Source organism: Lepidothrix coronata, unplaced genomic scaffold (genome assembly GCF_001604755.1).
Source record: "Lepidothrix coronata isolate B3197 unplaced genomic scaffold, Lepidothrix_coronata-1.0 Scaffold189, whole genome shotgun sequence".
In the NCBI taxonomy this organism is placed as follows: domain Eukaryota; kingdom Metazoa; phylum Chordata; class Aves; order Passeriformes; family Pipridae; genus Lepidothrix; species Lepidothrix coronata.
The window spans coordinates 1,828,912-1,839,529 of record NW_016690369.1 but is presented as its reverse complement, the minus strand read 5'-3'; the positions used below and the strand labels follow the sequence as shown (position 1 = coordinate 1,839,529).

General features: G+C 58.3%; 1 protein-coding gene across 1 annotated transcript in view; it reads left to right on the top strand.

The window, feature by feature from the left end:
* KSR2 (kinase suppressor of ras 2) overlaps positions 1–10,618 on the top strand; it is a 96,396-nt gene that overhangs the window by 43,848 nt on the left and 41,930 nt on the right. Inside the window, exons 4-5 of the mRNA XM_017831321.1 lie at positions 7,576–7,645; positions 8,247–8,421. Coding sequence (XP_017686810.1) covers positions 7,576–7,645; positions 8,247–8,421 — 245 coding nt within the window. The remainder of the gene's footprint in view (positions 1–7,575; positions 7,646–8,246; positions 8,422–10,618) is intronic.

Here is a 10,618-nt window from a genome sequence, read left to right as displayed (position 1 = left end):
GGAAAAATCACTGCCCTGGACCTGTTGGCCACCCTGTTCCTGAGCCAGGCCAGGATCCATTGGCCCTCTTGGCAACCTGGGCACACTCTGGCTCCTGTTCAGCTCCCTGTCCATCCAAACTCCCCAACATCCCATCCCTGTAACCATGTCCTGTATAAAACCCATCCAAAACCTCCTCTTCCCTTTCCCTCCAGTGGGAGCAGCGCCGTGTGCTCTGGGTTTATGTGGAATTCCTTCCCTAAGCACAGGAACACAAAAAGCTCCTTGTTGTCAGGTTGAGACGTGCCAGAGGAGCCCTGGGTGAGACCCCTCTCTCCGTGGCTGTCTCTCCAGGATGTCTTTCCAAGAGCCCTGCTCCCCGTGGCAGGAACGTGCTCCCATCTGAGTCATCCCTGCTCCTTGGCCGCCTTCGGATGTTCCCCTTGTGTTTTTAACACCCTTTGCCCCGATGGGATGGATTTGCTCAGAGCACGAGGGCTGGAGGGAGCTGCAGGAGGAGCCTCTTTCTCCTGCAGCACAAACCTTGCTGATGGAATCACAGGATTATGGAATATCCTGAGCGGGAAGGGACCCACAGGGATCATCAGCCCAACTCCCGGCCCTGCTCAGGACACCCCAACAATCCCTGAGAGTGTTGTCCAAGCACTCCTGGAGCTCTGGCAGCCTTGGAGCTGTGACCACTGCCCTGGGGAGCCTGGTCAGTGCCCTTTTCCTGAGATCCAACCCAACCCTCTCCTGACAAAGCTCCAGCCCTTCCCTCAGGTCCTGTCGCTGCTCACACGGAGCAGGGATCGGAGCTGCCCCTCCTGAGGAAGTGGCAGAAGGGGTGAAGTCCCCTTCCCACAGGGCCAGGAGCCCTGGGAATTTGGGGTTTGAATTAGTTTTCCCTTAGTAGCTCTTGGAGGGGAAGCAGAAAAGGGGAAGCAAAGACTTTTGAGGTGCCTTTGAACTCTCACTTGTCCCTGAAAGAGCCCAGCCCCGTGGCTGAGGGACAGAAGATGTTCTGTCCTGCATCCAGGACCTCTCTGGGTGCATCTGGTCACTCCCAGTGACCAAGTGACGGCCAGAGTCGTGTTGTTACTTTGAAACTGGATTTAGGACACCCCATGTCTTGGCTTAAGCACCCAGAAATCAGGTTGGACCTTCTTTTTATTGTAAAGGCTCAGGACCAGCAGGTCCATTGTCTGGTGGTCCTGGGGGGATTGGCATTGCCAGAGCACTGTCACCACGTGCACCCAGCTCAGGTCACCTGTTTGGAGTCCTCCAGGACGAGCCAACAATGGCATTCCCACCCTGGACCCCGTAAACCAAAAGTGGGTGTAAGGGAAGGGCCAAAACAAGGCTGTGAGTGACTGCGCTGGGAAAAACGAGCAGCTGGGCACGGGGCCGAGCAGGGAATGTCCTCCTTGCTGCCCTTCCAAGCCAGGAAAGGAGCAGCCAACCCAACCCAAGCCTTTCTGTGCACCAGGAGGGACCAACCCACCCCTTGTCCCCAGGCTGAAGCCACATGTGAGGTCTCTCCGTGACCCTCCTGCAGCACAAAGGCTCTTCCCACATCCCAGGAGCAAGGCAAGAGCCATGGAACATCCCCTGGATGTGGTGTCACGGGCAGTGACCCCTCCAAGCCTCTGTTTGTCCCTGCAGAGCCAGTCCCTGCTGGTTTGATGTGGTCTCAGGTGATGCCCAGCTCCCAGCCCAGCCCATCAGCTCCATCCCGTGCCCTCGGTGCTGTCCCAGGTGGTCACTTCTCCTCAGTCCTGGTTCCGGCTCTTCCTCTTGGCTCTGTGGCCAAAGGATTTGCAGGTTGTGGTGCCAACCCCCTGCCCTGGGGAGCAGCCTGGCTGTGCCCACTGGGTGACTGGTGGGTGACCAGGGATGGCCAAGCCAGCAGCGAGGGCTGGGATGCCACCAGAGCTCCTGGAGCCCCCTCAGCCCCCTCAGGGTCACCTCAGGTGGGTGTGGCTGGTGGAGAGGGAGTCAGGGTAATGTCCAGTGGGTCCAAGTGGAGCCAGGAGCCCTAAATGCAGCCTTTGTGCTGGGAAGGACCAGGCAGGACCCCAGAGCACTGAAGGTGCCGTGGGGCCCAGGAGCAGCAGTGGGTGCCACTCAGACCATGATCCCGCTCCGCAGGCATCCCATCCCCAGTGTGGGAAGAGAATTCCCCTTAACACCGCCCTGGCTCGAACCACCCTCATTCCCAACATTTCTTAGTGCCCATCAGTGGTTTCCTCCTCCCTGAACCTCCCCTGCTGCCAGGCCAAGCCAGGAGCGCTCCAGAGGTGTGCTGGCAGCCCAGCTGGGAGCTCCCACATCAGGCCACATCTGGCTGCCTCACCACGGGGGCTTTTCCAGCCAGCAGCGAGGCTCCAGAGGTTTTCCTACCCCGGCAACGCTGTGTGGAGCCACAGAACCCAGCCTGGGGGAGCCTAATTGAGCCTGCAAGGCTGAGAACTGGGAGGGGGGAAATCCCACTGCGAGGCTCCGAGGCAGTGGAGCAGCTGAACACGACGTTCCAGCTGCACAAACAGGATTGTCACGCTGCAAAGAGGAGCTGCTGGGATTAGGGAGAGACTCTTTTCTTCCCAGAGAGACACTCTGAGAACAGCTCTGCCCTCTTTGCCTGCTGGGGATGATCCCCTCGGCTACAGCCGAGGTTTTGTTCCGTTCCACTGGATCATCTTTCCACCCACAGCCCCCGGGTTTGGGCCTGCCTGTGATCCACAGCATCCCAGAGTGGTTTGGGTTGGAAGGGACCTTGAAGACCATCTCATTCCAACCCCTGCATGGACAGGAGCACCTTCCACCAGATGAAATTTGGTGCAGAGTGTTTGCCACATGCACCGATGGAGGGAACGGGTGACTGACTCCCTTTGGGGCTTGAATCCCACATGGATTTTATATCCCGGGCAGGGAAAGCTGCTGGAGCTGCTGCTCTGAGTGTTGCTCCAGCTGAGCTGTTCAGGGATCTCTCCCATTCTTTTTTGGCCCTAAAACCAGCGTGAGCAAGGACCAAAGTGTCCCAGGGAGGGGCTTTGAACCCTTTGCTGCAGAGCGTCTCCCTGGTGGGGAGCCTCCCTTGGCCCCCCACCACCATCAGGGTGGTGGTGAGACGTGGGAACAGCGTCTCTGGAACAGGCACAGCTTGCCTGGAGAAGCTGCCCCATCCTGGAAGTGTCCAAGGCCAGGTTGGACGGGGCTTGGAGCAACCTGGGCTCATGGAAGGTGTCCCTGCCCATGGTGGGGGTGGCACTGGATGAGCTTTGAGGTCCCTTCCCACCCAAACTTTTCCAGGGTTCTGATGCTGTGCTTTGGCTCAGGACTGTGATTTCTGCCTGGGGCTGTGGGGGTGGAAATACTCCTGATACTGGATCTCTTCTGTCGAACTTTCCTGGGAGGAGACACCCTGGTGTCTCCCCATCATCTCTCTGTGGGACTCAGGCACCCTGGGGCTGGCACTGGGAGCATTTTGGTGGCAGCCCGGGGTAGACACAGGTCTGTAGGATGTCTACAGACAAGTGCAAAGTCTCCTGGCCATTCCTTGGCCTTACAGTGATTCAGCCCGGGATGCTTTCCGAGTTCACTTCCATGGATTCCATCCATCCCATTCACAGTGGGAATGTCTCCTGACGCCCTTTGCTGTAGTAGGAGGAGGGTTTCTTTGTCAGCCTGTCTCCATGATGGAGAGCGTGTTCACACCACTTCCCTGGGCGCCCAGAAAGGTGCCAGGAGATGGAGAAGGGGGGAAAACTGTGACCAAACACGGTCCCCATCGCTGTGGGGCCACCCCCGCAGGACGCTCCTGGGCTCCTTGGCGAGGGTGTCTGCTCGCCGAGGGCATCGCTGCCCTCCTGCTCTGCCCCCGGGGAGGGCGGCAACCCAAAACAACGAGGCAGGGAAGCTCCAGCTGCTCCTCTCCATGCGGGAGATGCCCCGGCATCCCAGCTGGCAGCCGGGGAGTGACGGGAACCATCCCCCCCGGGCGCTGGCGGGGTGGCAGCAGGGGCACGGAGGGCCGCGGTGCCCGTCACCTCCGAGGCGCGCGGGTGCCACTCAGGGACCGGCGGTGGCTGTCACAGCTGCCTGTCACCGCCGGGGAGGCGGCTGGCAGGGCTCTGCTCCCGCCTCGCCTGTCAGAGCCGCGCCGGAGGTGGCTGTCACCCTCTGCCCGCTCGGCTTCCCCCCTTCCCCGCTCCCCTCCCGGCACATCTGATCCCATCAAGCTCCGGCTGTTGACTCAGGGATAAGCTGTGCCGGAGCTGTGACCTTTGCCGCTGCGGCGAAGGCGCCGCGGAGATTTTTGGGGTGGTTTTGGGGTGGCACCGCCTGGCACCGGGGTCTGCGCCGCCCCGATGTGCTGGATGTGTGTGGGCTGCGACATCGGGGAGCGGGGTTTGGCTTTTGGGAGCCCCTCCGGGTGCTGGGGAGGCAGGAAAGGGATGGGGGCTCGCCCTGGGCTGCTTCTTCCCTGGGAAATTCCACTCGTGGCCGTCAAGTATCGTCCCGGAGGAGGAGAGCGGGGCGGGGGGGTGGTGTGTGCGCAAATTATGCGAGGGGAAGAGCGAGGAGAGCTTGGAATTTGAAGCCGTGCAGGAAAGGTTGCCGGTGATAAAGGTTTAAGTAATGACTGACACGCGGGCAGGGGAGGTCGGGAGACATCAATAGTCGGGAGCAGCTCGGCGTGGCTGGTGCGGGGAGGAGGAGGAGGAGGGAGAGAGGGAGGGGGAGAGGGAGAGAGGGAAAGAGGCAGCCGCTGTCACGCTCCAAAGCTTGCGAGGATCAACTGATCCCGCTGCCCCCGGGTCTGGCATTTCTCCAGCCCGGGGTCCTCACGACCAAGCCTGGCCCCCCCTCCTGCAGCAGCCAGACGTGCTCGCGGGGGGTTTTGCCGCAATTACCTCTAATTGTGGCAATCCGGGGGGTTTCTGTGAGAATATTCCTCCCCTTCCCTCTGCTTATCACCCTGATTTAACAGCGGCAGGGAGAAGCAGCTTTTCCTCCGGGTGGGAATCTCAGTGCACAGGTTAAAGGGGAAGGAATTGCCAATTAACCCCGCAGCTCCCCAAACTCTCGGGGCTGTTCCCCGCGGCCCTGGGGTGCCTTCCCCTGCCCTCCCGCCCCGCTCGGCTGCTTTTCCCTCCTGCAAACAGCGGGTCTATTGTTAAACGCCGCCATCCAACGTGTATCGCTGCCTCTAATGAGCGTAATTAGCCGCGAATCACGCAGGTCTCATTTGTGTTCGGAGATCAAAATCCCCGATACACTTTAATACCTTTTTGCAGTGAGCACATTTAGAAAGTAATTAAAAGGCTCAGCAGCCGCCTTTGCCTCCGTTCCCTCTCCCCCCTCCCCGGGCTGGCAGGATTTAATTGAGGCCAGCTGAAAGTTTAGTGGAAAATAAATTGTGGCTGATAAAGCGGAGGATGTAATTTAATTCTGGGAGAGGAGCTGTTCCTGCCCGGGTGTTTAGTTCTTCGGGGACCGGGGTTGGAAGGGGGAATGATGACAACTCATTTGTGTAATGTGATTTACTGATGAGACGGGGACGTTTAGGGAGAGATGGGGCTTGGGAGTGGAGTGGTGACACTCTTTGGAGTGGTGACACTCTTTGGAGCGTCACCTCTGGGATTTGGGGACCAGCTCTCCACCCCTGGGAGGCTGCAGGCACTGGGGCAGTGGGAGGTGGGTCGTCTCAATGGCTGGGGAGAACCACGGGTCAAAAATATCGGCGTGGGATGAGACAGCCGAGGCAGGGATGGGGAAATCAATCCCCCTCATCGGCTTGGAAGGGGCTCAGAAAAATCAGCCGGAATGACTTTTACATGGGTAGGGACAGGACGCAGGGAATGGCTTCCCAGTGCCAGAGGGCAGGGAGAGATGGGAGATTGGGAAGGAATTGTTGGCTGTGAGGGTGGGGAGGCCCTGGCCCAGGTTGCCCAGAGAAGCTGTGGCTGCCCCTGGATCCCTGGAATTGTCCAAGGCCAGGTTGGACAGGGCTTGGAGCAACCTGGGCTGGTGGGAGGTGTCCCTGCCCATGGCAGGGGGTGGGACTGGATGAGCTTTAAGGTCCCATTCCATGATTCTGTGATCTGACATCTTCATTGCTGGCTTTGCCTGTGGAATGTCCGGGACGGATACAGCGGAGTGAGAGAAGGAGCTGGAGCAGCTGCTGGAGGGAGGTGCTGGAGAAGGAGACAGCTTGGGATGGTGCTGGGGAAGGAGGCACTTTAGGGTGTTGGAAAAGGAACAGTTTAGCATGATGCTGGAAAAGGAGGCAGTTTAGGATGGTGCTGGAAAAGGGAGGCAGTTTAGGATGGTGCTGGAAAAGGGAGGCAGTTTAGGATGGTGCTGGAGAAGGAGGCAGTTTAGGATAATGCTGGAGAAGGAGGCACTTTAGGGTGTTGGAAAAGGAACAGTTTAGGATGATGCTGAAGAAAGAGGCAGTTTAGGATGGTGCTGGAAAAGGGAGGCAGTTTAGGATGGTGCTGGAGGAGGCAGTTTAGGATAATGCTGGAGAAGGAGGCACTTTAGGATTATCCTGAAGAAGGAGGCACTTTAGGATGTTGGAAAAGGAACGGCTTAGGATGATACTGAAGAAGGGAGGCAGTTTGGGATGGTGCTGGAGGAGGATGGAGTTCAGGATGCTCCCAGGACTTGGTCCCTGGCACAGGAAGCAGGATGTAAATGTAACCTTCAGCAGGCGAGTGCAATTAGAGCTCCCCTCCGCCTGCTATATTAAAATGGGATATTGGAGCAAACAGTGGCTCTCCCGACTCCCAGGGATAATATCCAGCGCGTGTTTGCCCGGGGATTTGCCGGCACACGGAGCAAACGGCCGGGCTGCGCCGCTCGGCCCTCGGCTCGTGCTGGGCTTTGGGGCCTGGGCCTGGGAAACCTCTCAAATCCCTTATTGAAAATCCAGCCCTTGAATCCCAGCACGGATTCCCACCTCTCCGTGGCCTCTTCTCCGGGAGGAAGAGGAGGGACTGTGCCCTTGCGAGGCTGAAGGGGGATGTGGAGCCCGAGCGCGGCCACGCTGCTAATTAACGTCCTGCTCCAGTGCTAATGAACTCACCTCTTCTTCCTCACCCTCTCTCCCTCCTTTTCCCACGGAAGGAGAGCACCGAGGCTGCTTTTTGCCGTGTTCTTCTCTTGGAATACGAGTGGAATCTCCTCCTGACCGCCTGACACTCGGTGTTTTGCTCAGCCCCCACGGCCAGACGTGATGTCTTATTAAATAAAGTGTAAAAGATGCTGTTCCAGCTTTATTTTCCCTTTCCCGTTTGGACATCACGACGTGGTCCCAAAAGCTTCGCAGTCCTGCTCTGCCTGCACGTGGGGGCGTCACCCCCCTGGTCCAAACTGGGTTATGGGGGGACAGGAGACCCCCCCCTTTCCCTCACAACCAAACACAAAGCCCAGAGGCCTCTTCTTTCCCGAAGGGAAGCGTCTCCAAGGGGAAATATCAGGAAAACCCCCTTTTTTTTTTTTTGTTGGTGTGCATCCTTTGCTCCCCTCCCCGGAAAGCTGAACCCTGGCTCTGGTTTTGCCTGATGGTTTGCCCTGTCTCTCCTGCAGATACGCTGTCAGTGCCTCGCTGGTCCCCGCAGATCCCCCGGCGGGATCTGGGAAACTCCATAAAACACAGGTACTCCCACCCTGCCGTGCTCCCAGGGGGAGGAATATCTCCCTTTCCATCTCTGAGCCAGGGCAGGGGGCTCAGGACTCTTCCCCATCTCTCCCCTGCTGTGCTGTGCTGTCCCAAAAGCCCAGTTCAATTCCCTTTCAGATCTGGGTTAGATAAGGCCTGAGTCGCTACCAATAAAAGCTGGGTATTATCCATGACCTTGCCAACCTCCAGCAAATTCCCCATCTCCAGATTATTGCCCTTCCACATCCACCTGAAGAGGGAAAACCACTGGAAACGGTCTCAGTGCTGCTGTTTGATGGGGCAGCTGCTGGGCTGGGCACGGGTCCCCAGGGCAAGGAGGGGTTTTGGGGGGTGCCTGGGCTGGGCAAAGCTGCCTGGGGTGGGCAAATGCCCATCCTGGCTGGCTCAGAGCACTTTGGAGCAGGTTGTGCCCTTCTGCATAACCAGAGCGGGGTCAGGTTTGGGGTTTGGCATCCCTGGAAAGATTCCTCAGCACCCGCAGCGGTGTTTGAGGGCAGCAAGGGCAGGATAACTCAAGGCTCAGGAGATAAGTGGGGCTTCATCCCTCCCTTCCCACTCTCTGTGTTTCCCTCCGCAGGTTTTCCACCAAGTACTGGATGTCTCAGACCTGCACTGTCTGTGGGAAAGGAATGTTGTTCGGCTTAAAGTGCAAAAACTGCAAGTACGGCGGGGGCTGGAGCTCTTTGGGTCTCTCCTCGAGCCTGGGAGGGGATAAATTCGGGATTTGCTGGTGGAGCCCAGCAGGAACTTGGGCGTGAGGAGGGGCCAACCAGCTCATCCTCCCAGGAAGCTTTAATGAGAGGAGGAATTGGGTGAACACCAGCCCAGAGCAGGGCTGGGGTCGGGGGGGTCCTTGGGGACGGTGCCACTCACCAGAGCCCGGCTCTGCTGGCACCAGAGCTCTGAGTCAGATCCTGGCAGTGCCCCCTGCTTGCTGCCATCCCCGGCCTGGCTTTAGCTCCTCACATCACGTGTTCCACGTGGAATTATCTGCAGGAGATGGGGATGGATGCACCGGACTGGGCTGGCTCTGGGTGTCGGGTGGGTTTTGCCCCCAGCCTTGGGCTGCAGCTTCTGCTTTTTCCTTGGGGGGACTCTCTGTTTCCTGGCACTGAGGAGCCAACCCACCCTAAATCCCAATTCAGCCACAAGGCAAAGGAGAGAGGCTGTAAAATCAGGGAGAACTGGGCAAAGAGAGGCTGGGGCCACTTCACTGCTCTGAATCCGGCAGAGCCCAGCTCAGGCAGTGTCACACGGCCACCAGCTCTTGGGCAAGCTGCTGCTGGAGACAGAATTGCCCTTCCTAGGGCTGGGAGCTGGGAATAGGCCCGTTGTCTGCGGGTATCTGAGCTGGCTGGAGCTGTGGGGTGGCCACGATCGCTCTTGTCGTTGATTAAACGCTGATGAGTTGGGAAATTGGGATTTAAACCTGACCAGAAATGCCTGGTTACTCCACAGCTGGGGGTGGCTTCCTGGAAGTGATATTATCAAATCCAGAGGTTTTAAAGGGGTGATTCCTGTTGCAGTCCCCATCTCGAGCAACTGGAGGCTTTGCTGCCTGCAAGCCCTGCCCGGTCTCCGTGCGGGAAGAGGGATGTTGTGCCTGGTCCCTGCCAAGAACAGGGATGCTGTGCCTGCCCCAGCAGTGCTGTGGCTCTGGCTGTGTCAATCCCGCTCCCTGCAATCCTCCAGAAAGGAACAAATCCATTCCCTGGCTGTAAGAAGTCGGGGTGAACGCAGGTATTTAGGTTTTCCAGCTCTGCTGTAGCCAACCCCGGCACCGCTTCCCCCAGAAACCAGGGGGGAACCAGCAGGTAAAACAAACAACCAGACCCCAAACCCCCCAAGCCTCAAATACCAAATTAATTCCTGCCTTTCCCTCTAGGAACAGCTTTGCAATAAAAGCTAACACGCACAGCTCCTGAATTTTCATTACCCAGCTCATTGACTTGGAGCTGCCGTTCCTTTTTTTTTTTTTTTCCCCATCCTTCCCCCTTGTTTTTATAAATCTTTTCCTCCTTTTCTTACCTTTTCCCCCATGGCTTTCCGCAGCCGTGGCAGAGCAGGAGCCTGGGATGCATTTCCACGCCTAATTAAGGAGGAATGGGGAGCTTTGGGGAGTCTGCTGATGCCTAAATGCATGACCCAGGGGTGAGCCCCTCCATGGATCCCTGCCCCGGCTCCAGGAACCAGGCAAAGCTCCACAGGATATTCCGTGGAGCCGTAAATGCTCTCGTTATTTTGGCTAAATGGCCCTCAGAAAGCCAAGTGGGGAAGGCACAATGACAGGGACACATCAGGGGCCAGGGCAGCTGCTTCCTCTCCCTCCACTGCCCCTGAATTTTGGTGGTTGGAAGAGTGGGGGTTTCATGGAATCATGGAATGGTTTGGGCTGGAAGGAACTGTAATGACCATTTAGTTCTGAGCCACTGCCACGGGCAGGGACACCTCCCACTGAACCTTCACCCCCGGGCACAACTCTGCTGCTTTTATTTCAGCCAGCACTGGCAGGAGGGGGAATTTGGGGCACCCTCCAGCTGGGCAGTGCCTGGTCCTTGACAGCCAGCAGGAAAAGGGGGAGCTGGGCAGTGCCCCCCGATTTGGGAGCCCCTGTGCTGCTCCATCCCAACAGATGCATTTGCCAAGGGGTTGCAGCCCCCGTGTCCTGCCAGCCAGCCCACCCTGCTGCTCCACCCTGGGCTGCTCCCTGTCCCTGAGCTGCTCCCTGGGAATCGTGGGGCTTCCCAGGCCCCCGGGGCTCCCCAGGCTTGGCTCAGGCAGTGACACCCAGGGGCTGTGCCCGGCCAAGGCCTCCCATCCAGTCACCTTCCCGGGGGCAGAGAGGGGCTGATGCTGCTCCCTGTGCCACGTCACATCATGGATTCATGGAATCCCAGAAGGGTTTGGGTTGGAAGGGACCTCAGAGTTCATCTGATCCACCCCCTGCCA